Source organism: Hyperolius riggenbachi, chromosome 2, assembly GCF_040937935.1.
Source record: "Hyperolius riggenbachi isolate aHypRig1 chromosome 2, aHypRig1.pri, whole genome shotgun sequence".
In the NCBI taxonomy this organism is placed as follows: Eukaryota; Metazoa; Chordata; class Amphibia; order Anura; family Hyperoliidae; genus Hyperolius; species Hyperolius riggenbachi.
The window spans coordinates 209,083,251-209,106,849 of record NC_090647.1 but is presented as its reverse complement, the minus strand read 5'-3'; the positions used below and the strand labels follow the sequence as shown (position 1 = coordinate 209,106,849).

At 40.7% G+C, this 23,599-nt stretch overlaps 1 protein-coding gene across 4 annotated transcripts in view; it reads right to left on the bottom strand.

The window, feature by feature from the left end:
* Nucleotides 1–23,599, bottom strand: part of COL4A2 (collagen type IV alpha 2 chain) — a 284,103-nt gene that overhangs the window by 126,061 nt on the left and 134,443 nt on the right. For all 4 annotated transcript variants that reach the window (XM_068268036.1, XM_068268037.1, XM_068268038.1 and 1 more), the window contains 12 exons: nt 22,504–22,638; nt 22,351–22,395; nt 20,504–20,620; nt 18,510–18,581; nt 16,560–16,595; nt 14,795–14,857; nt 11,857–11,892; nt 8,534–8,575; nt 6,438–6,485; nt 4,987–5,073; nt 4,359–4,403; nt 683–745 (listed from right to left, as the gene is read on the bottom strand). In XM_068268036.1, the coding sequence (XP_068124137.1) occupies nt 683–745; nt 4,359–4,403; nt 4,987–5,073; nt 6,438–6,485; nt 8,534–8,575; nt 11,857–11,892; nt 14,795–14,857; nt 16,560–16,595; nt 18,510–18,581; nt 20,504–20,620; nt 22,351–22,395; nt 22,504–22,638 (789 nt within the window). The remainder of the gene's footprint in view (nt 1–682; nt 746–4,358; nt 4,404–4,986; nt 5,074–6,437; nt 6,486–8,533; nt 8,576–11,856; nt 11,893–14,794; nt 14,858–16,559; nt 16,596–18,509; nt 18,582–20,503; nt 20,621–22,350; nt 22,396–22,503; nt 22,639–23,599) is intronic.

The window sequence follows — 23,599 nt, the reverse complement described above, 5'->3', positions numbered from 1 at the left end:
ATACAGTGCATAACACTAACCTACCCTAATCAATGCCTAACATTATCTCCACCTTCCCAATGCCCAACACTAACCTCCACCTCCCCAATGCTGAACACTAACCTCTACCTTTCCAATGCCTAACAATAGCCTCCCCCAATCCAGTGCCTAAAACTAACAGCCCCTTCTCCTCGTCCTCACACTATACTCCTCCAATACAGTGCCTAACACTAACCTACCCTAATTCAATGCCTAACATTAATCTCCACCTCCCCAATGCCCAACACTAACCTCTACCTTTCCAATGCCTAACACTAGCCTCCCCCAATCCAGTGCCTAAAACTAACAGCCCCTTCACCTCGGCCTCACACTATCCTCCTCCAATTCAATGCCTAACACTAACCTCCCCTTCTCCTCTGCCTAACATTAACCTCCACCACTTGTTCCTAATGTTGTCATCTGTAAGGATCTCAAAGGATAGTCCAGAAAGCTTAAGCAGGCAGTCAAAATGGGCCTCAGATTAAAAAGGGTCGACTATAGATCCATTTTCAGCAATAGTCTGATTAAACATCACCAAGCAGTGACGCAAACTACATAACCAGATAGCTGAAAACAAACGCACACAATTTTCAGATATTAAAATTCAGTATTGCAATTTCAGACGATACATGGACATGACACAGAAAATAGGCAGAGTGGATACCCGTCCTCCGGGGAAGCCCATTACACCTTCTTCTCCTTTTATTCCCGATGAAGCTGTTTGGCCCTAAAAGTAAAAAAAAAAAAAATTACAAAAGAATGCAAGGTTGTTCTTTCATAAAGCAGGCTAAAAAGTGTTAGTGACCAAAATACACCATGGATCTAATTTACCATAAGACTTGGTACAGGACAAAAGTGAAGTGTTTTGGATCTTTTCCAATACACTTTAGGCCTCATTTCCATCTACATCATTCCACCTGCATTTTAGGAAATCCAACATAATGCGATCCCCAGCATCATCAGAAAGGGCATAGACTGCAGTGTCTGATGTTTCCATCCATTTCACCACAGAATCACAACGCATGGGAGCATGTTTTCAGGGCTTATGTGATGCTATACCATTCATTATGATGAATTGGGTCACAATTGCACTAAGGCAAATCGCAGAGCCCACAGATCTCGCGTTGCCCACAGTATCATATGGAAAAGAGGCATCCGAGAGAATTCGCCGCCGGGAGACATAGGCGCAGGATACAGCCAGTATGGCTTATCCTGCTGCTGCACAAGTTCCCGGCGGCATTAAATATTATTAACCCTCTAGGTCCACATGGATAGTGGGGACTGATGTAATTCAGCTACCAGCTATTGCTAGAGGCCCAATTACAGTGTTTTCAAAGTAACTTCAGCTCCGTCTTCTGATGGCGCCGAAGTTACTGACTGTGCGCCGCTATACCTGTAATTTCTATTACGGCCTATGGTGGCGCCGGCTCCAAGTCTCCTGCGCTGCATTTGCAGTGTTTGGGAAAAGAGGCCCAACAGGTTTATCGGTATCTATGCCAATTGCAGATCTACTACCAAGTTAGGCTGATGGTGGAGCCAGATTTCAGCTTGGAGCTCCCTTTCTCATGTGATAGACGTGTGACTGAAACAGTTCAAAGGAAAAAAAAAAGAAAAACAATGATTGGGATGGGGGAGGAGATAGGAGGTATAACTCTACAGTTTTGTGGTGAACAGTATACAACACTTTTAAAAAATCACTACATAAAACAGCAAAGGTTCTACTGCAAAAAAAGTAAGCAAGGTAGTAGCTAAAAAAAACCTATTAGAACCCTGCAGTCCCTGAAACTTTGCCATCTTTAACATTTTACTAGTGTCTCACATGAACACTGTTTTGGAAGGGCTATTGAGCAAGTAGCAACTGCCATTTCTTATTTTTGGCTGGATTCACAGTGGCCAGTTGCATAATGTATATGTTATAATGAGTGTGAACTGCAATGGAGACTGAACATAGCCTTTAATACAAAGCCTGCATGCAGTATGTTAGAATAACACAATCGGTTACAATGCAGTTCTGTGAACAGCCCCATACAATTGCATGGGCAATGAGTTGACTTGCAGAGTTATTCTGCAACACAACTGAGCACTGTGAATAAGTGTGGTCTTGAGTACACTCTCTAAATAAAGAACTAAAGAAAGATACACATATTAACAAGTGAAAAAGAAGGCTGAAAACAGCAGTCAATATTTGTGTTTTTGTCATGTGGAAGGCTTGCCACTTAGCAGCAGTTGTTGGGCTGGGCTGCTGCCTCCCAACGTGTTTCTGGAAGAAACGGCTTACTGAGAAGAACTGAGAAGAAGCTCCATGAGCTCATGCCATCAGAGCAATATCTCATGAGAGCTACTTATTTTGTTTCTGGCAACATATATGGCAACAGACGTGACTGCAGTTGTGGTGATGAGAGTTAAAGTTTTTATCCTCCAAAGACACCACACAGTCAAAAATTACTTATTATACTAGTCTGGTCTGTCCACATTTTATAGAACGTTATTTAATGTAGGCGAGTAATGTATCTCCTCGTTGATATTCACTGAGGGCCTTAATCTGCAAATCACCATATAGACTGAAGCTACATACTCACGGGGGACAATTGTCCCCCGTTGCATGCGCGCACGCGAACAGGGAGCAACAGCTCCCTGCCGGCAACAGCTGTCCACACGTCTCGCCAGAAAGGCAGAGACGCGGCGGAAGCTGTTTGTGAATGGAGCATCCCCCGGCCGGATGCTCCATTCACTCGCGTAGGTCTCCTGTCGCTAGCCCGCGTACTCACGGGGGACTAGCGACAGTTGCGGCGAAGTTGCGAAGTTGCGGCGACAGCTGTAGCCAGCGATTGAACATGTCAATCACCTGGCGACAGCTCCGCCGGGCGACGGTTCGGGGCGCACGCGTTATACACACGGGCGACCTGTCGCCGCAACACGCGCGTTCTACGTGGTTGCGGCGACGGCCGTACCCCGTGTGTATGGGCCTTTACAAACTACCTGTGCATTTAAGCAGAATAATTTGCTTTTTTGTTGTCATGTAACAAAATCTTGGGAGAGGGGGAGCCATGAAGTAGGGCCACAATAGCACTCTCACATTACCAGCGTGGGAAGGGGAATTTTACACAACTTAATTTACCTTCATGAGGTTACTATTTCTCCCTAGACCTACTGTATATTGATTGAAAATACTTTTTTTACCAAATAATTTTACTAACACAGTATAGAAATTAATTTGCTACTATCCCTAGAGCTAGGTTAGAGAACTCAATTTACAGGAAGAGAGGCAGTTTCCTGACAAGTTGAACATTTCCTTCCAATAACTACTTTCACAGATAATAAACCATTTAACTGACAAAAATATTCATTTGAAATTCATGTCACCTTGTTGATTAAAATGTGATGCAGCAGAGTACACTCAGATAACACCCAGTATGACAAGTTAGAACTCTTTACTGAAGAAAAACATGCAGAGATATATCCTACACCATCATCAGGTAATGCAGCTTACTTACAACAGAGAGGAACACAGAGTCAATCCAGCAAATCACAATACCCTAGAGATCATTACATCATTTTACAGGCAGTGACATCTTGTTGTTGCTTTACTATACTGCAGTTTAGGTAATAATGTGAAGGCCTATTTGGAGAGAGAAATTAGATGCCTACCCCAGTAGAGGGAAGCCACAAGATAATCCCTCTGGAGCTCGCCATTCCAGTGCTGGGATCCTCTGAACCTATTTGACAAGGACTTAACGAATAGGTTCGCACGTCCACACTCCCATCCGTGTATAAACGTTGCTGCACTGAGAAGGCACAAGATGGCCCGAGCAAGCACAGTAGCACAGAATCAATTGTGCACAGCTTTTTTCTCAATGCATGAGCAGCTCTATATTACATCATAAGTACAGTCTATCCGTGCACCTGAGCAGTAGCTGCGTTCATTCACGGATGGCATTGTGGCCGCAAAGAAGAACAGGGTTCTGTTGACCAGCGGTGGGCTCAAGAAGAATAGGAGAAGCCACTGGAGGATCCAAAGGCTTCCCTCTACTGAGGTAAGTATCTGAACTTTTTTGTTTTCTAAAATCAAAGGTTTACTTTAAGCAATGTGACAGGGTTAGCAGAATCAAAAGATGATGATGAATGGCATTAGAAACTGCTATGATGCTATGATTAAGGTCCTGCGTGTCCGAAACATGTTAGCTGCCCGGCTGCATGGCTTTTATCTGATTCAATAAAGTTGAGATTATCATGCCTATAGACACTCTGTGGAACTTCCTTCCTTTGTTCGCAATACAAACCGTTTGAATGTAAAACAGTTCTGCTTTGTAGTAACATTTTTAATAAAATCATAGACTTACTGGTAGCCCGGGGCTTCCTTTTTCTCCTTTATCACCCTTTTCACCCTAGGAAGGATAATCAGTCATCATTAATATAAGACAGTGCAGTGCATTCTTTTTGCTAAATATTGAATAGTTGTCACATGAAAACTGATATTGTAACTCTTAAGAACATTAAGTTAAAAAAATTAGAAAAGGCAAACAAAGGGGACAAGACATCACTAGAAACCATGGGGCACCCAAGCAAAACTTTGATGAGGCCCCCAATATTCACATCCCTTCTCTTGCCTCCCCCGGTGATGCTCACAGACTTGGGGCTTGTCTTGCAAGGGTCCAAAAAAAGTATAGCTATCATGGTCTTCTCACCCATAACAGAGCAGCATGAAAAAAACACCTGTTGTGGAGAATAAATCCTTATATCCGAGGGAAGCAAGGTTAGTAGCTGAAGCCCCCCACCCCTCTGGGCCCCTCTGCGGTCACAGGAGCTGCTACTCTGTGGTTATGCCCCTGCTTGGTTATGCCCCTGCAAAGACTTAAGCCAGAGCACCTGATTTGCAAGCTTGTTCTGGGTCTATGGCTTCCAGTTCAATAGCCCGTGTGCACAACCTGTACCAATGCAATCAAAATGCATAGGTGCAAACTTTCTTACCAAATATTCTGCTGTGGAAATTTCAGATGGCTGTATCAACTCCCAGGGGCAAGGTGCACCAGTGGGTCCAGCTGTGCCTGGTTCACCCTATGAAAGTTGGAAAAAACAAGACCATAAGTTTTAGCTAGTATACTACCAATTTACTACAGTACAGACCACTCGCTAGACTGAAACATTTGCAAAACTGATGTGTTATTTAAATACATATGACTTTTTTTTTACAGAGCCACTGTATAAACCACATGTATAGTATAGAGTTGTAATTTTCTTTGGCGCTGTGATTGGCTCACAGTAATCACAAGATCAGGAGCCAATAAAATGGTGATAGCAGAACAATCGAGCTTCATCGTCGCTGGATCCACGAGAGTGACCGGAACGGTGAGAGTTCAAGACGGGAATAGTTGAAATCTATGCCCTGGCAGGCTTAAGTGGTCACACAAGGGCCATAGATTTCAACTTCCTATGTCTGGAAGAGGTATGTATGTATTTAGAATGTGGTAGGAAACTGGAGTGAATCATAACAGAGATATCAAGGCAGCCAGCCACAACTTACTGCTGTGGAGTCTAGAGAGCAGGGATTACCATAAGAGCAGAGGACTTCGCAGCGACGCCTCAAGGTAATACAAGTGCTTCCAACTGTTGGTCTGTATTGCAAATTTCACACCGCTGTGCGCACTAACATCCAGATTAAAATGTGCACATGGCTTGGCAATATGATCCTTGTATATGGGTACAGTCTTTAGTTTACTAATGTACATCAGAAGTCCTCGGGGCCACTAGCTTTTAACCTTCATTTGCTGTGCATTTTGGTAATGTCTAATGAATTATTACTGTATATTCACTACTTACCATAAATTGTCTACAACTGTTCATGGGATAAGCCTATTTCCACTAACACACATTTCTGTTGTCTGACACATTCACATTTATAAAGTAAGAACAAGTAAAGGTGGCCACTTTTCATTCACACATTTGTCTATCATCAAGCCAATTGCTGTGAGGAACATCCTGCGATCCTACCGCCAAGCATGCTGCTGCGATTGTGCTGACGTTTTAATCGCTTCATTGCCAACAGCGTGATCAGCTTCCTCAAGTGTAAATATGTAATGGAAAGCTCAGTGAGTATAAAGTTAAAATATGTCTCTTTCTTTCCAGTTCTTACTAATTAACATGAAAGCTGCCACACAGTGACAGTCTGTATGTCAACCTCATCATTGTATTGTAAAATTAAAAAAAAATACAAAGTCTTCTTTTTGTATGTGATTCTTTCGCTGTAACAGAAATAAAGCTTCCTCACACTGATCATATACAGGTATTACAGTCATACAATTCACTTCCTCAAACAAGTATACCGTAAATGCTATATTAACGTAATTGCACAGAACCCATTCATTAATATACTGTACATATTGTCCAAAAATGAACTATCCCTAAAGCTATCATCTGATTACCTGTAGCTGGCACGGAAGACCTGGGGGTCCTGGTTTGCCTTGCTCACCCTGTTGAAATGTAAAAGATGATGATGATGATATTTATCAATATTATTAAAGAGACACTGAAGCGGAAAAAAATAATTATGATATAATGATTTGTATGTGTAGTACAGCTAAGAAATAACACATTAGGATCAGAGACATAAGTCTAATTGTTTCCAGTACAGGAAGAGTTAAGAAACTCCAGTTGTTATCTCTATGCAAAAAAGCCATTAAGCTCCACACTTTCAAAGTCAACTTTCAAAGTTGCAGAGAGGTCAGTCTTTAGAAGTTTATTATCTCAACTGTCTCTGAAGTATTTTCTTTTTCTCTGCCAGAGGACAGGTCAATAGTTTACAAGACTGCTCTGAAAAATCATTTAGAACACTGAGTAGTGTGTAAACAGCAAATATTAGAGAATGATGCAATGTTATAAAACAAACTATATAACTGAAAATAAAAATATGAGAATATTTTCTTAGCTACTAATCTTCTAGTAATTATCCGTACTACACAACCAATTCATTATACCATTTTTTTCTGCTTCAGTGTCTCTTTAACATTATCATTATGACTTCTACTGTTATTGTGCAGATTTTAGGAGCGCTTCAGCACACAAGGAATAAGGGACTATTAGCTAAGTGATGATTTGTCTCTGTGTGTGAACTATGTGAAGCTCAGCCCAGTACTTTAAAACAGAACTAATATCAGTAATACAGGCATACTGAATTGATGTTCAGAGCTTTATTTTAAAGCAGTTACCGATTGCCCAGCAAGCTCATGGTGAACCAGAACTCCTAGGAGTGTGTAAGGGGCTACAAAGGACCAAAAAGCCCTCTTACTAAAGTACTATCCAAAAACTGAAATTCAGAAATGTGCCTTCTTAAAAGAGAAGGTATTTGCGATTATTAGCTTGGACTGAGCATATGATGTCTTTCAGAATGCATCACTGTTGAATATGCAAATTGTTCCTTTGTGGTCCTTGAAAGCTAAACACCTCCGGAACCGCTGGAATGCAATGATGTGTCAGCTTGTTAATTGTACAGAGCCACAATAATCCATCATGTATACAGACTGCTCGAGACAGGTTGATCCTCATCAGTGCATGGCATGGATTCATGTGGCTCTGTGTTGTAGGACTCGAAACACTCAGAGTTACAGAGTTCCCAACAAACTCATGGTGAACCAGAAATCCTAGGAGTGTGTAAGGGGCTACAAAGGACCAAAATGCCCTCTTACTAAAATGCTATGCAAAACTGAAATTTGTTATCTTAAAACAGAAAGTATTTGCCATTATTTAGGTTAGAGTAAACATATGTCTCCCAGAATGCAGCATTACTGCTGAATATGCAAATTGTCCCTTTGTTATCCTCTGAAAGCTAAACACACCCCAGAACCGCTGGAATTATTTTAAAATACACTGTCACTTCATGGTAGTCACAAACAGCCCATTGGTTTAGATCATCCTGATAATATCTGCCTAAAATGCTCTGTTTCCTCTGATGTGGACACAGTACAACTTTAGCTCAAAGCAGTGCTATATTGGGCAATAGAACAGTAGCTTTGTACTTTATTGATAAATACAAAACCATGTCAGTCCAATCTATTTCATTCGCAAATTCCTAGGTTGCATGCTGCACCTATCTCTGATCTATGCTCATTCTTCCTCTGTGTCAGGGGTGCCCATTGTGTAAATTGCATTCTACCGATAGATCCCAAAGGACTTCTTGGTAGATCCCACACAACACAACTGACTTGAGAAAAGACGCACCGCGTGATAATGCTGCAGTGCAACCATACAGTGTGGCATAAAGTACAATAAAAGTATGCCTCACTACCACTCTAAAGGTACGCTGGAACCCGTTACACTGTGCCTCATTGTGGTAGATGTGAAAGCCACATAGGAATATCATATAATATTGTCCGTGGTGCTGCAACATAATGGAGTAAGTGTGAAATGGCCCCTAAAGCTACATAAACAGTGTTCCCCTATGTCACTGGCCTAAACATACATAGCTAAAGAGATGTAATAATTATTACAAGTACATTTTTGATCTGAAAGAAAAGTCATTTACCTGTTCACCCTTTTGTCCATAAAAGCCAATCCCTTTGCTGCCCTGTAAAAAAAAAACAGAGTATTTGAACATTAAATGGAGAATATCCTTTAAAATATATTTATATTGGATGCATCACCATTATTGTCCTGAAAGATACAAATATTACAGCATGAATACTGCCCACTGTAAGCACTGTTATTTTATGACTGGTAAGTAATCCACTTAATTTCATTGCAGAAACTTTGTTAGCTTTCATCAATGCTAAGATGAAGAGTGCTTGGCAAATTAAATATGACAATGGGACCAAAGTGATTTAAGGCCTGGTGCACACCAAAACCCGCTAGCAGATCCGCAAAATGCTAGCAGATTTTGAAACGCTTTTTCTTCTTTTTCTGTAGCGTTTCAGCTAGCGTTTTGCAGTTTTGTGTAGCGGTTTTGGTGTAGTAGATTTCAGATATTGTTACAGTAAAGCCTTTACTGAAGAGCTTCTGTAACAAAAACGCCTGCAAAACCGCTCTGAACTGCCGTTTTTCAGATACTTAACATTGAGGCAGAAATGCATCCACAATCCAAAAAATGCCTCACCCCGGGAGTATGCGTTTCTGCAAAACGCCTCCCGCTCTGGTGTGAACCACCCCATTGAGATACATTAACCAAGCGTATCCGCAGCCGCAAGCGGCTGCAGAAACGCAGAGAAAGCCGCTCGGTGTGCACCAGCCCTAAGAAGGCTTTACTCCAGCTGGTTTTATTGTGACGGGGGATGGAGGGTTAAGGTTAGGTGTCCGTGGGTAGGGTTTTAAGATTAGACATAGGGTGGGGGTTAAAGTTAGGTATGGGGGAGTCTAAAGGTTAGGGCGGAGTTTTTAAGGTTAGCCGTGGAGGGTGTCTTTAAGATAAGATATTGGGAGGAGGAGGTGATCAGGCTTCGCTTCGTGGGGGGGGGGGGGGGGGAGGGAGATTAACGGTTAGGTGTCAGCAGCGGAGCTCTTGGATTAAGGTTAGGCATAGGTAGAGTATGAGAATAGGATTAGGTTTTGTTGTACTAAAATATATATATATATATATATATATATATATATACATATATACCTACATATCCTTTCATATACAATTATTTTAACAATATTTTACTATTGTAATTGCCAATTTAAAAGTAAGAATATCGGTAAGTTCACCATTATTCTACTTGCTGGAATTAGGAGCCCGAATTTCCCAGCGCCTCTTTTTCATGCAGGCAGAGATTCTGCACACTGCACTTTATAAATGCTGTGTCATACAGTTAGTCATCAGCACTGATACCACAACTATTATGCTACTACTGTGTCATGCACTCCAACTATCTGATTGCTAATATATGACCCCTTCTGTATTTCTCTTTGCACCTCATTTCCATTGATGAAGCTCTGTTATTGGAATAAAACCTGTGGGGACTTTCTGTATCTCTCTAGAGTATCATAACTATACCTAATCTGGAGAATTGTAATTAGACAGATACATGTTACATATATAATAGCTCAGTCTGGAAAGGTAGTTCCTCCTATTTCTTTGTAATCTAAAGTCCTCAACATTTCTCATCTGAAGGATCTATTGAGAGAAGTGAATGGACTGAATATAAATAGAAGAATTAAGGTGACCACTAATGATACAATTTATTGAACAATCGTTTACGAACTATTCTTTGTATGAATGATTGGAAATGATCATTTGTGACAACCAATGAAAAAAAAAAATCTCCTAACCAATCTCATGAGATTAATGAAATCAATCCGGTTTTTGGATCAATCCCGTCAATCTGATCGGATTGGTTAGGAGATTTTTGTCCCAAATGATAATTTCTGATTGTTAATACAAAGAATCGTTCGTAAATGATTGTTCATTGAATTGTATTGTTAGTGCCTACCATTACAACCACCAAATTATGACTGGTGATCCAGAAGTCTGGACGCATTCTTATTTATCACATAATTCCTCTATGTAATGCTGGGGGGTTATACTTTGACCACCCACAGCAACAAGGCTGGTAGCTGAATAATGGTAGAGGCTCCACAGATGGACACAGGAGTGATGAACAAGGGAGCAAGATTGCCCAGAGCAACTGCAGCTCTGGGCCGCCTATCATAGCTAGATGCTAAGTGATACAATACACAACAGACATAGTTGGTAACAGGCTTGGGTCATACACGTTAATTCAGATGTCAGTTGTATTGGAAGGATTAGGCAGATTCGTAGTCGAGAGGCAGGCAAAGGTCGGTACACAATACAATATACAATATTACAATAATACAATACTGACTGACTAGAGTACATATATATCGTGCTGATGCGCAATATATGAAATGTAGCTCTCAAATGACTCACTAGCTAAAGCACAAGTAATGATAATTAACAAGACAGACAACAGACAGACAGACGGAATGCTCAGCCAATCTAGTCGCTGTTTCAGCGACGGCAACATTAACACTGACATAGACAAGACTACAGGTAGGAGCGTAACTAATGGCCACCGCTGCTTTTGTTACGTCCACAAGAAGTAGGCAAGAAGGAATACTAGCAGCCACCAATGTGGTGCTGGCAGAATCCAAGCTATCAGGATCAGAAGGACTTTACTGTATCCCCGCAGATACAGCAAACGTCCAAACAAGAAACAAGGTTAAACAAGGCAATATACAATTCAGAAAAATAACAAATGGCTCAACTAACAGATAAATATATATTCGCAAGTCTACATATATATTTATCAAGAAACTAGCTAAAGCACAAATAATAAGGTCACATTGAACTACAAAAACAGATCTATAACAGAGTGTCAAGGTGCCCAGCAGACCAGCATACTGACCGCTATGACAGGCGGGGTCTAAAATAGGAGGCAGACTTTTATGCTGGCATCAGCCAATGGATGCAAGTATGCAAATCTCCACACAGCTGAATGGTAGTTATTCAATCCTGAGCTGGCTTGATTACCATTTGCTAGCTGGCTGTGAATGCAAAGGACTCCCATAAGAAATACATGCAGTATTGCATGGTTTTCCAACACACTGCAGAGCCAATGCGCCTATTAGATTTGGCTCATTGTAGGACCCTTGCAGTGCAGTGCTGTGCCAAAATAACTCCCATTACAAAGCACTGATACATACATAGTGTAAACACACCCTTAGAATATGCTTCCACAATTAGAAGCAACATTAGAAATCAACTACATCAATTGTGAAAAAAACATTTCACAAAAAATTGCCTCATTACAATTGTAGTACTTTGTTTCACTGTGACAAGGACAAAGATCATGCTCTTAGTGACAAAAGGTAAGATGTAACAGCTAATATTATTACATATTATTGACTAACCGGTGGTCCAGGTGGTCCGGGTGGTCCTGTTCCCCCCTGAATAAACAATGCCACATTGTTAAAAGATAAATACTATACAGCTTTATTTTGAAAAAAAGTTATCAAATAGAATGTCTGCCTGTAAATATTTTTGATGCGTTAATAGCTTAACATTAGGAAGGCCTATAATTACCTTGTGCATATCCAATATTGTGGAGGACCCAGTGTAAATTTGCACTAGAGCCTCCTGTATACTGTCCAATAAGACTGGTCAAGTAGAAGCTAATAAACCTTAGTTTATGTAAATGCTCTGCTAATTTATATAGAAATGTGTGCAGCTTAGAAATAAACCAAATTAAATGCAAAACAAGTTTTTTTGCATTATTTCTAATATATATATATATATATATATATATATATATATATATATATATATATATATATATATATATATATACAGCGGTGTGAAAAACTATTTGCCCCCTTCCTGATTTCTTATTCTTTTGCATGTTTGTCACACTTAAATGTTTCAGCTCATCAAAAACCGTTAACTAATAGTCAAAGATAACATAAATGAACACAAAATGCAGTTTTAAATGATGGTTTTTATTATTCAGTGAGAAAACAAACTCCAAATCTACATGGCCCTGTGTGAAAAAGTGATTGCCCCCCTTGTTAAAAAATAACTTAACTGTGGTTTATCACACCTGAGTTCAATTTCTGTAGTCACCCCCAGGCCGGATTACTGCCACACCTGTTTCAATCAAGAAATAACTTAAATAGGAGCTATCTGACACAGAGAAGTAGACCAAAAGCACCTCAAAAGCTAGACATCATGCCAAGATCCAAAGAAATTCAGGAACAAATGAGAACAAAAGTACTGTAACTGAGATCTATCAGTCTGGTAAAGGTTATAAAGATATTCTAAAGCTTTGGGACTCCAGCAAACCACAGTGAGAGCCATTATCCACAAATGGCAAAAACATGAAACAGTGATGAACCTTCCCAGGAGTGTCCAGCCGACCAAAATTACCCCAAGAGCGCAGAGAAAACTCATCGGAGAGGCCACAAAAGACCCCAGGACAACATCTAAAGAACTGCAGGCCTCACTTGCCTCAATTAAGGTCAGTGTTCACAACTCCACCATAAGAAAGAGACTGGGCAAAAACGGCCTGCATGGCAGATATCCAAGGCGCAAACCACTTTTAAGCAAAAAGAACATTAAGGCTCGTCTCAATTTTGCTAAAAAACATCTCAATGATTGCCAAGACTTTTGGGAAAATACCTTGTGGACCGATGAGACAAAAGTTGAACTTTTTAGAAGGTGCGTGTCCTGTTACATCTGGCGTAGAAGTCACACATCATTTCAGCAAAAGAACATCATACCAACAGTAAAATATGGTGGAGGTAGTGTGATGGTCTGGGGTTGTTTTGCTGCTTCAGGACCTGGAAGGCTTGCTGTGATAGATGGAACCATGAATTCTACTGTCTACCAAAAAATCCTGAAGGAGAATGTCCGGCCATCTGTTCGTCAACTCAAGCTGAAGCAATCTTGGGTGCTGCAGCAGGACAATGACCCAAAACACACCAGCAAATCCACCTCTGAATGGCTGAAGAAAAACAAAATAAAGACTTTGGAGTGGCCTAGTCAAAGTCCTGACCTGAATCGTATTGAGATGTTGTGGCATGACCTTAAAAAGGTGGTTCATGCTAGAAAACCCTCAAATAAAGCTGAATTACAACAATTCTGCAAAGATGAGTGGGCCAAAATTCCTCCAGAGCGCTGTAAAAGACTCGTTGCAAATTATCGCAAACGCTTGATTGCAGTTATTGCTGCTAAGGGTGGCCCAACCAGTTATTAGGTTCAGGGGGCAATTTCTTTTTCACACAGGGCCACATAGGTTTTGAGTTTTTTTTTCTCACTAAATAATAAAAACCATAATTTAAAACCTGCATTTTGTGTTCAATTATGTTGTCTTTGACTAATAGTTAACGGTTTTTGATGAGCCGAAACATTTAAGTGTGACAAACATGCAAAAAAATAAGAGATCAGGAAGGGGGCAAATAGTTTTTCACACCACTGTAAATATATATGTATATATATATATATATATATATATACATAGACACACATATATATATATATATATATATATATATATATATATATTTCACTATACATCTGCAACTGAGGTCTGAGTTGGTGCTCTGTGCAACCGAAGCCAGTGTTGCTGCACAGTTGCTGGTTTTCCTTGTACATCTTCATAAATCTGCAGAAAGTAATAATATCCTCAGCAACAGTATTACCGGTGCTGAAAAGTATTACTGGTGCAGGTATATTTACTATGGGATCACAGAGTGCAGCAGCTGATCTTGGCTGGAATTCACACTGCTGTAGTCAGAGAGATGATTTCTGATTTGCTGGTGGAAGTTTATGCTCTTCACACACCATATTTACCTTCTACAAAGCTGTTTTAAAGGCATTCACTTCATGGCCTAATGTAGAGCGGTAGAGAGGCCATCGCGTTCATGGTCTCCTTTATTGCATACTGTACAAAATATCTTTATGGCTGTTATCACTCAGCAATATAACAGTTCTCATAAAAACATTCTTGATTTTAGCTCTTCTTATTTCAACCATTTTCAGTATCATCATTTGGGCTGATTTGAGTGTTTGGCAAAGCGCAATGCCAGTGTATTTCTATGGGGGTGGTGGTCCCACTAGCACCATTGTAATCAAAGAGCGATCACAAAACACTGCTTGCAGCATTTTTTTAGCAATTCCAGAGCGAATCACATCAGCGGGTACAGTAGCCAAATAGCGAATGCTCCGGGTATCGCCGTGAACTCACAGCACTTCCTACGTCTGGTCAGTTTAGTAAGTTTAGCCTGTTGACTTCTGCCCTATATTTACAAATGTTGGTAATAAGCAGCATGTCAGTAGTGCAAATGTACTTACAGGAAATCCTGGATCTCCCATAGGGCCGATGAACCCCACTCTACCTGGTGGACCACTTGGACCCTGCAAATATCATAAGATAAAAAGGTTAATGAATAGTGAATTAATAAGCAATACTAGGATGTGTTCAAATGTGCCTCAAAGTCCAATTCTACATAGCAGACGTTTTTGGTGCAAGGGCACCTGTATCATCTCGGCAGATGCCTGTCGTATTTTGGCTACTCCATAGAACACAATATAATTTTGCAGCTAAGGGGTGCTAGGGACCTGAAATTTGGCACAAGATTGTGACATCGATCATGAATTCGGTGCGGGAGCAGAAGCGGGGCTCTCACTGGTTCAGCTACTGAGTTTAGCTACATTGTAGTCATATAGCAGCAGTGTGTGGGGGAAGTAAGTCGTAGGATAGGAAAGGGGAAGTTCCGTATTAGGAAAGCAAAAGGGAAGGTTAAGGTTAGGGGTGGAGATTGGAAACTAGTATTAGGCATGAAAGGGGGGGGGGGGGGGCAAGAAAGTTAGTGTTATAATAGGCCAGATAGATAGAACAGCCCTAGTATCTCATCTGCCATCCAAGGTTAGTGTTAGAATAGGAGAGGGAGAGAGAGCAGCCCTGGTATCTCAGCTGCCATCCAAGGTTAGTGTTAGAATAGGAGAGGGAGAGAGAGCAGCCCTGGTACCTCAGCTGCCATCCAAGGTTAGTGTTAGAATAGGAAAGGGAGAGAAAACAGCCCTGGTATCTCAGCTGTCATTCAAGGTTAGTGTTGTTATAATAGGAGAGGTAGATAGAACAGCCCTAGTATCTCAGCTGTCATCCAAGGTCAGTGTTAGAACAGGAAAGAGAACGAGAGAGAGAGAGAGAGAGAGAGAGAGAGAGAGAGAGAGAGAGAGAGAGAGAGAGAGAGAGAGAGAGAAAGAGAACGAGAGAGAGAGAGAGAGAGAGAGAGAGAGAGAAAGAGAGAGAAAGAGAAAGAGAGAGAGAGAGAGAGAGAGAGAGAAAGAGAGAGAGAGAGAGAGAGAGAGAGCAGCCCTGGTGTCTCAGCTGCCATCCAAGGTTAGTGTTGGAACAGGAGAGAAAGAGAGAGAGAGCAGCTCTGGTATCTCAGCTGCCATCCATGTCAAGATGACTATCAGGATGGCAGATGCCCCTTAAAGGAAAAGGCTTGACTTTTTTTGGGAACCTAAAAGATAGTAGTTCATTTAGTCTTCTCAATCTTCTGGGACTATGGATGAATTAGAAAATCTGTGCTTTGCATGCCTGTGCCTTGCTTACCTCACAAGCTTGAATGATTCTGTGCTATTAGCATATGAGATGATGAATGGGCAAAGCAGCCACTTTCTGACTCTCTAAATCGAAGTTGCACCATGTTTGATTAATTTAAAAGGTCACCTGTCATCCAGGTATAAATGAGAAACTAATTCCCAATTATTAGGTTGCATACAAAACAGAAGAAGTAACCCTGCAAAGCAGTGCAGCTCCTCCCTTTAGAGAGACTACCCTGGTCTCCTGATCTTGTCTCCTCAATGATGGTGGCCTTTTTATAACTGAGCGAGTCCCCTCATCATTATGACCAGTCAGTGCTGCCTACAGATAAACATGCGCTACAAGCCCATGCAGCATAAGATTTTTAGCAGTCCACTTTTCATGAATATAGTAAATATGGAAGTCGTTCAGAAAGTAAATTTAACTAATTTGTTTTTTAAATAAAATTCTTAATTTTACTGGCAACTCTCCCAAAAATGACAACAGTATAAAAAAAATACTCACTGGATATCCGGGTGGTCCATACACACCAGGTTCTCCCTGAGAGAAACAACAGGAAAAAAAATATTTTTACATACATGTTCATCTCTCTAGGGATGTATACGTTGTTTTTGTAAGAATATTTGTATTATTGATACTAATTTTAATGAACCTGGACTTTTCTATTTACTTTCCCTACTAGTTTCAGACTTTTCTTTCTTTTTCCCTTTCATCTTTTATATGGTACTTCTCTATCTTCTTCCACAAAGAGGTCATGCAGGACACTAATGGACTCGCAGCTGGTTCCATAAAGTTTCTTTAGGTTGCTAGAAATTTTGTCTAATAGCTTGCACCGTTTTTTAAAATATGTAAGTTAACTGAACTAATTTATAAGTCCTTGTCATCGGAGGTATATTAAAAAAACAAACAGTATGCTGAAAGTCTGTATAATGGGACATCTTATGGGCACAGAAAATAAGAATCCCAGAAGTTCCCTTATATAGTACTCTATATAGGGTGCCATGGTGGTGTAGTACATGGAGCTGCCATTAAGGCAGGGACGTCAAACCGGTCCTTCGAGGGCTGAGATCCTCACACGTTTTTGATACAGCTCAAATTAATTGATGGGTCTGAATCAGGAAAGGTGTGGTCCATCAGGTAGATCACATTCCTCCCTTTCTCAGTCCATCCTAAACAGTGGCATGAATCTGGCCCTCCAGGCCTGGAGTTCAACACCTGTGCAGTAAGGGCATATACTGTATGAATTTTGCATGGTGAAAGGGATACTCAGATGTTAAGGAAGAAGCGTAATTATAATCTTAACACTCTGCTTGGAATAAATAACGAATCCAATTAAATGCCTTCATGCCATTTTTTGAATGTCCTCTCTTCAATTAGTGGCTTAGAGTTAGCTAGGTCATTTTTGTATATCCCCATGTCCTGAATAGTAGAATTATACTTCCTACCGTATATGAACTTGTAGTCCGTATATTGGATTGAATAATTTGGTTGGTCATTGAGAACTAAACTCAGACATGAAACGTAAATAAATTGAGACAGGCACTTTAATGGATCTTTTAGTTGACTTAATTTAGTTTACTTAATTTGGGATCAATTTTAAAGGATGTTATGTAGACATCACCAACCCCACCCTGAAGAAACTAGCTGTCAGCAGGTGAAATGTCATGTAAATGAGTTGAGCCTCACATGCTCTGTGATGTTCTGTGTGTTAGTCATGTAAGTTTTATTTGCTGGGCAATTTTTGGAACACTGAGGCTGGAGCTGCTGTATGAATGCCAATACATTGCTGGCCTAAGACCGTGCTGCCTAGAGCTGTGGTCTATTTGTCTCAAACACATGGAACTGTGGCAAGTAATTTCACTTATCGACCCCGAGGTGTGAAATTGTATCTTCTGCTGCAGCCAGCACCTGCAAGGTTTATTATGTATAACGGCAGTGGCTGAGCACTGACTGAGTCTGTAGCATCATTAGGTATGCAACAGTTCCCAGCATGCTCTCTACTGAACTACATAATTGTGTCAAAAAAACGAACACTTTCCCCTTAATATTAGCACTTGTCAACTCTCCTTGAGGCACCCACTACACTTGTCATCGCTCCTCCAGCTTCTTGTTCCAGTAACCACGGTCCCTGACTAGTTCTATTAGATGTAACACTTAGGTTACATGGTGTACATGGTCTGCTGCTGTTCATTAATGGGGATGATGACTGAGTTTTGCATTATTTTCTTCATTTCATCAAACTCCCAGTGAGTCTTTATTCCCAATCTCCTCATCTTCTCTGATAACATAGGTTCCCCTTATTAGTACTAAGCACCAGCTGCTTGCCACTATATATAATATCAAAAAGCAGCAAACTATTTAAAAAACAGTCATGACTTAAAAAATGGCCAACAAATTAGAGCAAGTAAACATATGCAAATAGACTAGGTAATTTAGAGAAAATAAATGACTTACTTGAATTTTACGCTTCAGGTCATCTGATATTTGGTAAGGTTCACCCTTCTGACCTTTTATACCGGGGCCACCCTGTCACATAAAGAGAAAACACACTGTCTATAATATTACATATACAAGTAATAAGCCAGAAACAAATTCAGATACATTATTTAGCACGTCTGAAGTACACGTTTCTATATCTAAACATAGCTACACTTGAAACCTGAAACATTAAAGCCTGAAAACGTAGTCATTCCAGCTTCCAGTGAATTTGCAACTAGTAAATTTAAGCTATCTAGTTGATGATGATGCTTGTCGTGAAGAAGCCTAGGAATTATGTGTTGTATCCAATGAACAATGTGCCTCAAAACTTTCATGACATCTTTTCCATATTTTACTGTTATCATGTTATACCCTCCCATAGGCCATATCAGACCATGGCAAAGATGACTGGAAGTTTAGAGAAATAGAATTCCTGTAACTGAAAACCTTTGCCTCCTAGTGTTCCCTTGTGCCACTATCTGCCCCTGTGCCCCCCCTGCAATTCCCAGCCCAGTGTGTAGCTGCAGAGTATAGCTCAGCAGAAGCTGTGCTCTCACCTCCCTGCCAGAGTCCTTTAGTGCTAGCACTTCACTCTCCTTGTGTTGTGTGTAATCATGCTACATGTAGTAGGAGGTGCTGGGCTTTTGGCCGAGCGGTGGCAAGTGGAAGCACATCACTAGACTCCAGGGGAGAGGTGAGAGTGCAGCGTCTGCTGCGATACCCTCTGCATTTACACACTAAGCTGGAGGAGAGAAGGTAGGGGTGTGAAACAAAATGTGACAGGATTGGCAGGTTGTTTGTATCTTGGGGAATCCCTGTATTAAGCATCCACCTTTTTTTCTGGGGGGGAGGGGGGGGGGTGACACAGGACTTCTTGCCTGGAGTGACAAAAAGGCTAGAAACAGCCCTGATATTGGGCTGCTAACACTTATTGATGTAAATAAATCTATTTTCCTCAGCTGAGGAAATGTTCCTATTGGTTTATGATACATCTTACATGGACTGCAGAAGCCTGCTTTGCCATTCCTACCTTGGGAAACAAGTGTCAGCTGTACACACTTAAAATCCAGTCAATGGACTTTTCCACAGTCCACAAACAAGTCTGCTGTAGCTTGGGATACTGTTTCTGATGCAGTAAACTGCATGAAGAGAAACCGTGACCAAGAATTGAACTTCATCTCAATGAGTAGCTGATACTCCCTTTCCCATGAGAAATCTCATCCTTTTCAAAAACGGATCATGACGGGGCACTGAATGGCTGATATTGTGGTGAAACCCTCCCCACAGTGCGATGTCAGGACCATGGTCCTGAGTGTTTCCTGTCTGTAAACCTCATTGCATTGTGGGAAATAACAGCTGTTTACAGCTGGGCCCAATTGCCAAAAAAGCAAACAGCATCTCCTTCCATTGACATCACCTGCCAGCAGTAAAAATGTCAACATGTGGTGAATGTCAGAATGTAAATGAGGGAGAGGAAAGCTTTTACAATGGTAAAACACTGACTAAATCATTTATACATAATTATTGTAAAAATTATATTTTCACTGGAGTTCCTCTTTAAAGTTGCTACAGTAATTTTACTGTTACTACTGCCAGTGAGGCACCATCCATTAACCTGTTAGCACCACAAGCATTCCTGCGGTAACATCCATGGCGCTAAGGAGTTAATGGGCAGTCCTCCAATTGCCGTAATAACTGTTAAATTGTCACATGCTTCCTGCGCACAGCAACTTTATGCAGTTCATTGCATCTGGCCCATAATGAGTAAACAGTTTATCGCTTGATCTTGCTGTTTGGAGGTTGTAATCATGTAATATCTATGTGAGCAGTGCACTAATGGGGAGGAAGATCAATACGAAAAATGGTACACAAAATTGAATGTATACGTAATCTACACGTGTGGCACAAAGAAACATGCATTGTCCACATTTCTGAAAAGATTTATTCTGTAACTAATAAGCAGTACTCACTGCATTTCCCGATAGTCCTCCTGGGCCTTGTGGGCCGGCATCACCAGCATCACCTTTGGTTCCATTGCACCCATCATATCCTGGCTTTCCTCTTGAACCACCTTGCCCGACGTGGCCCTTTAAAAATAAATGTCATTAGACTATAATTATAGTGGAAAAGTTACCATTACTATCATTGCTATACTTTAATAGTTAATCAGAACCCTGGAGACTCTGCACATGGCTTATTCAATTCCTTCACTATCAGGAGGCCCAAAAGAATGATTCAAACCAGGAAAAACATTTGTCATATTCTCCAAAACAATATATAATCACAGAAGGGACAGTAGTGAAAGCAAGAAACCATCTACCGGTAATTTTCCTTTCCTTTACAACCCCATGAGACCTTGCAACACAGCGAACGAGACCACTAGATGCCAAGCTGGGCATGACCATGTAAATTATCCTTAATATAAGACAGGAGAATGTAAAGAGAAAAGAAATCTGAACTGAATGCCTACGTAATGGCATCAATCAAAGGCAATGGAAAGGAGAGACTATGTCCTGTATACACTGACCAGCCAAAACAGCAAACCACCGCCTAATATTGTGTAGGTTTCCCTTCCCTGTGCTACCAAAACCATGCGTTGAGGCATAGACTACAAGGTAAACGTCTGGTTCTAGTTGTGGAGGGTGCACTATACCAGAAAATGATTCCTGGGTATTCAAACCTACAGAAGTGTACCAAAAACCAATATTAATTTATCTTTAAGGAGAGGCTACGAAAATGCTAAAATGGTTTACTATGGACGCTGAGGAAATAGAGAAAAGGAGCGGGAGGACACCGATCTGGTGTATTATCGCAGATGTGATGGGTAGGAATAAAAAAGTATTCAAATATACTCACAAAGCCGGGTTGCACATAAAGCAACCAAACTAAATCGCATTTGGGGAAGTACCGTCCCCACTCGGCCTTGTGACTTCGCTTCGATGGTCGCAGCTCCTTAAGAAAGAAACCACCCGCTTGGGTGGTGACCCTCAAATCAGAGGCGGTGAGACACGATGGAAGAAGGTAGGAGGCACCCTTGGGGTACTTATGTGATGGTTTATAAACCACTGGTTAATGAAACCACTATAGGGGCATATATATATATATAAAACAAAAACAAAAGGTAAGGAAGGATCCTACCTTATAAAGTGTTCACTCAGGATATCATGAAAAGAATACTTTAATAGGGCACTTTTAAATTGACAACGCATTTCGCGGAAACAACCGCTTCATCAGGTCGTGTGTCATGCCAAGGAGAAGTAGTCCCCAATATAGGCACCTAAGATTGGGGACTCCTTCTCCCTGGCACGACACTCGACCTGATGAAGCGGTTGTTTCCGTGAAACGCGTTGTCAATTTAAAAGTGCCCTATTAAAGTATTATTTTCATGATATCCTGAGTGAACACTTTATTAGGTAGGATCCTTCCTTACCTTTTGTTTTTGTTTTATATTTGCCCCTATAGTGGTTTCATTAACCAGTGGTTTATAAACCGTCACATAAGTACCCCAAGGGCGCCTCCTTACCTTCTTCCAAAATGGTTTACTAGTAATTTTCCTAAAGGTGAATCAGCATTATTACAAAACAAAATCATATTCAGAAAGCCATGATATGTCTTTAGATATAAGAAAGTAATTTGGCACTTTACATTATTGCAGTGGATTTCTTATTCATTTCCTGTAGCTGGCAGTGGCATGCCTCTCACACTAGGCTGGAACCAGCCAGAGCAGAGCCATATCCATATTGCACAGAAGCTCATGAGAGAATTAAAATAGACATATATAGTGCTGTTTTTACCAAGTGTGCTAAATGATACTCACAGGTATACCGTCGGCTCCTGGAAAACCAGTGACTCCGCTCTGGCCCTGTAAGGCAATAAACATGTCCCGTCACATGAATCATGCCTTCTTCATGCATACAGTGTACAGTGAAAACATGCTTTACAATTATTTGAACACAAAACAGATACATACCTTATCTCCTGTGGGTCCAGCAAAACCTGGATGACCTCTTTCGCCTTTGTCTCCTTTACGTCCTGGTAAGCCAGCAATCCCAATGAGACCTGGTGGCCCTGAGGGACCTTGTCCACCAAGTTGTCCTGGTTGCCCCTAAAGAAACGTTAAGAATTTTGATTACTGATTATAAAGAAAACACATACAGTATTTGTTTAAAGGTGCCTATTAATAGTACAATTTGTCATCAGATGCGATCTTTCAATGCACTTTTTATGGCCGTAAGTAATCAGAAGGTTATTATGGATTGTTCCCATAAACTGGTCAATTAGGGCATTTTTCCTCTTCCGATATGATCATAAAATCCAACTTGTGGATCAATTATATTCTCTGTTCCAATCGACTGTAGAATCGTTTTACATCGATTTTTGCAACACACTGCGCAGTTCTCTGTGCAATTCGATCATAAAAAGTGTGCCAAAAGATCACATCTGATGAAAAAATTGTACCATTAATGGGCACCTTAAAGAGAATCTGTATTGTTAAAATCGCACAAAAGTAAACATACCAGTGCGTTAGGGGACATCTCCTATTACCCTCTGTCACAATTTCGCCGCTCCTCGCCGCATTAAAAGTGGTTAAAAACAGTTTTTAAAAGTTTGTTTATAAACAAACAAAATGGCCACCAAAACAGGAAGTAGGTTGATGTACAGTATGTCCACACATAGAAAATACATTCATACACAAGCAGGCTGTATACACCCTTCCTTTTGTATCTCAAGAGATCGTTATACACAGGCAGTGTGCATAGAGGGGCCAGGAGGGGGGAGATGCATCACAGAACCACAACACTGAAGAACTTGGCAGCCTTCCAGACACAGGCTGACAAGTCTGACAAGAGAGAGACAAGTTGATTTATTACAGAGACTGTGATAGTAGAAAGTGCTGCAGTAAGCCAGAACACATTAGAATAGCTTTTGGAACTTGTAGGATGATAAAAAACAGGATGTAATTTTTGTTACGGAGTCTCTTTAAAGTTTAAACCTACAAAAAATCAATAGAAACTATCATACAATAATAACGGATTTTACATTTATGCCAGCAAGTCCAGTGGTTT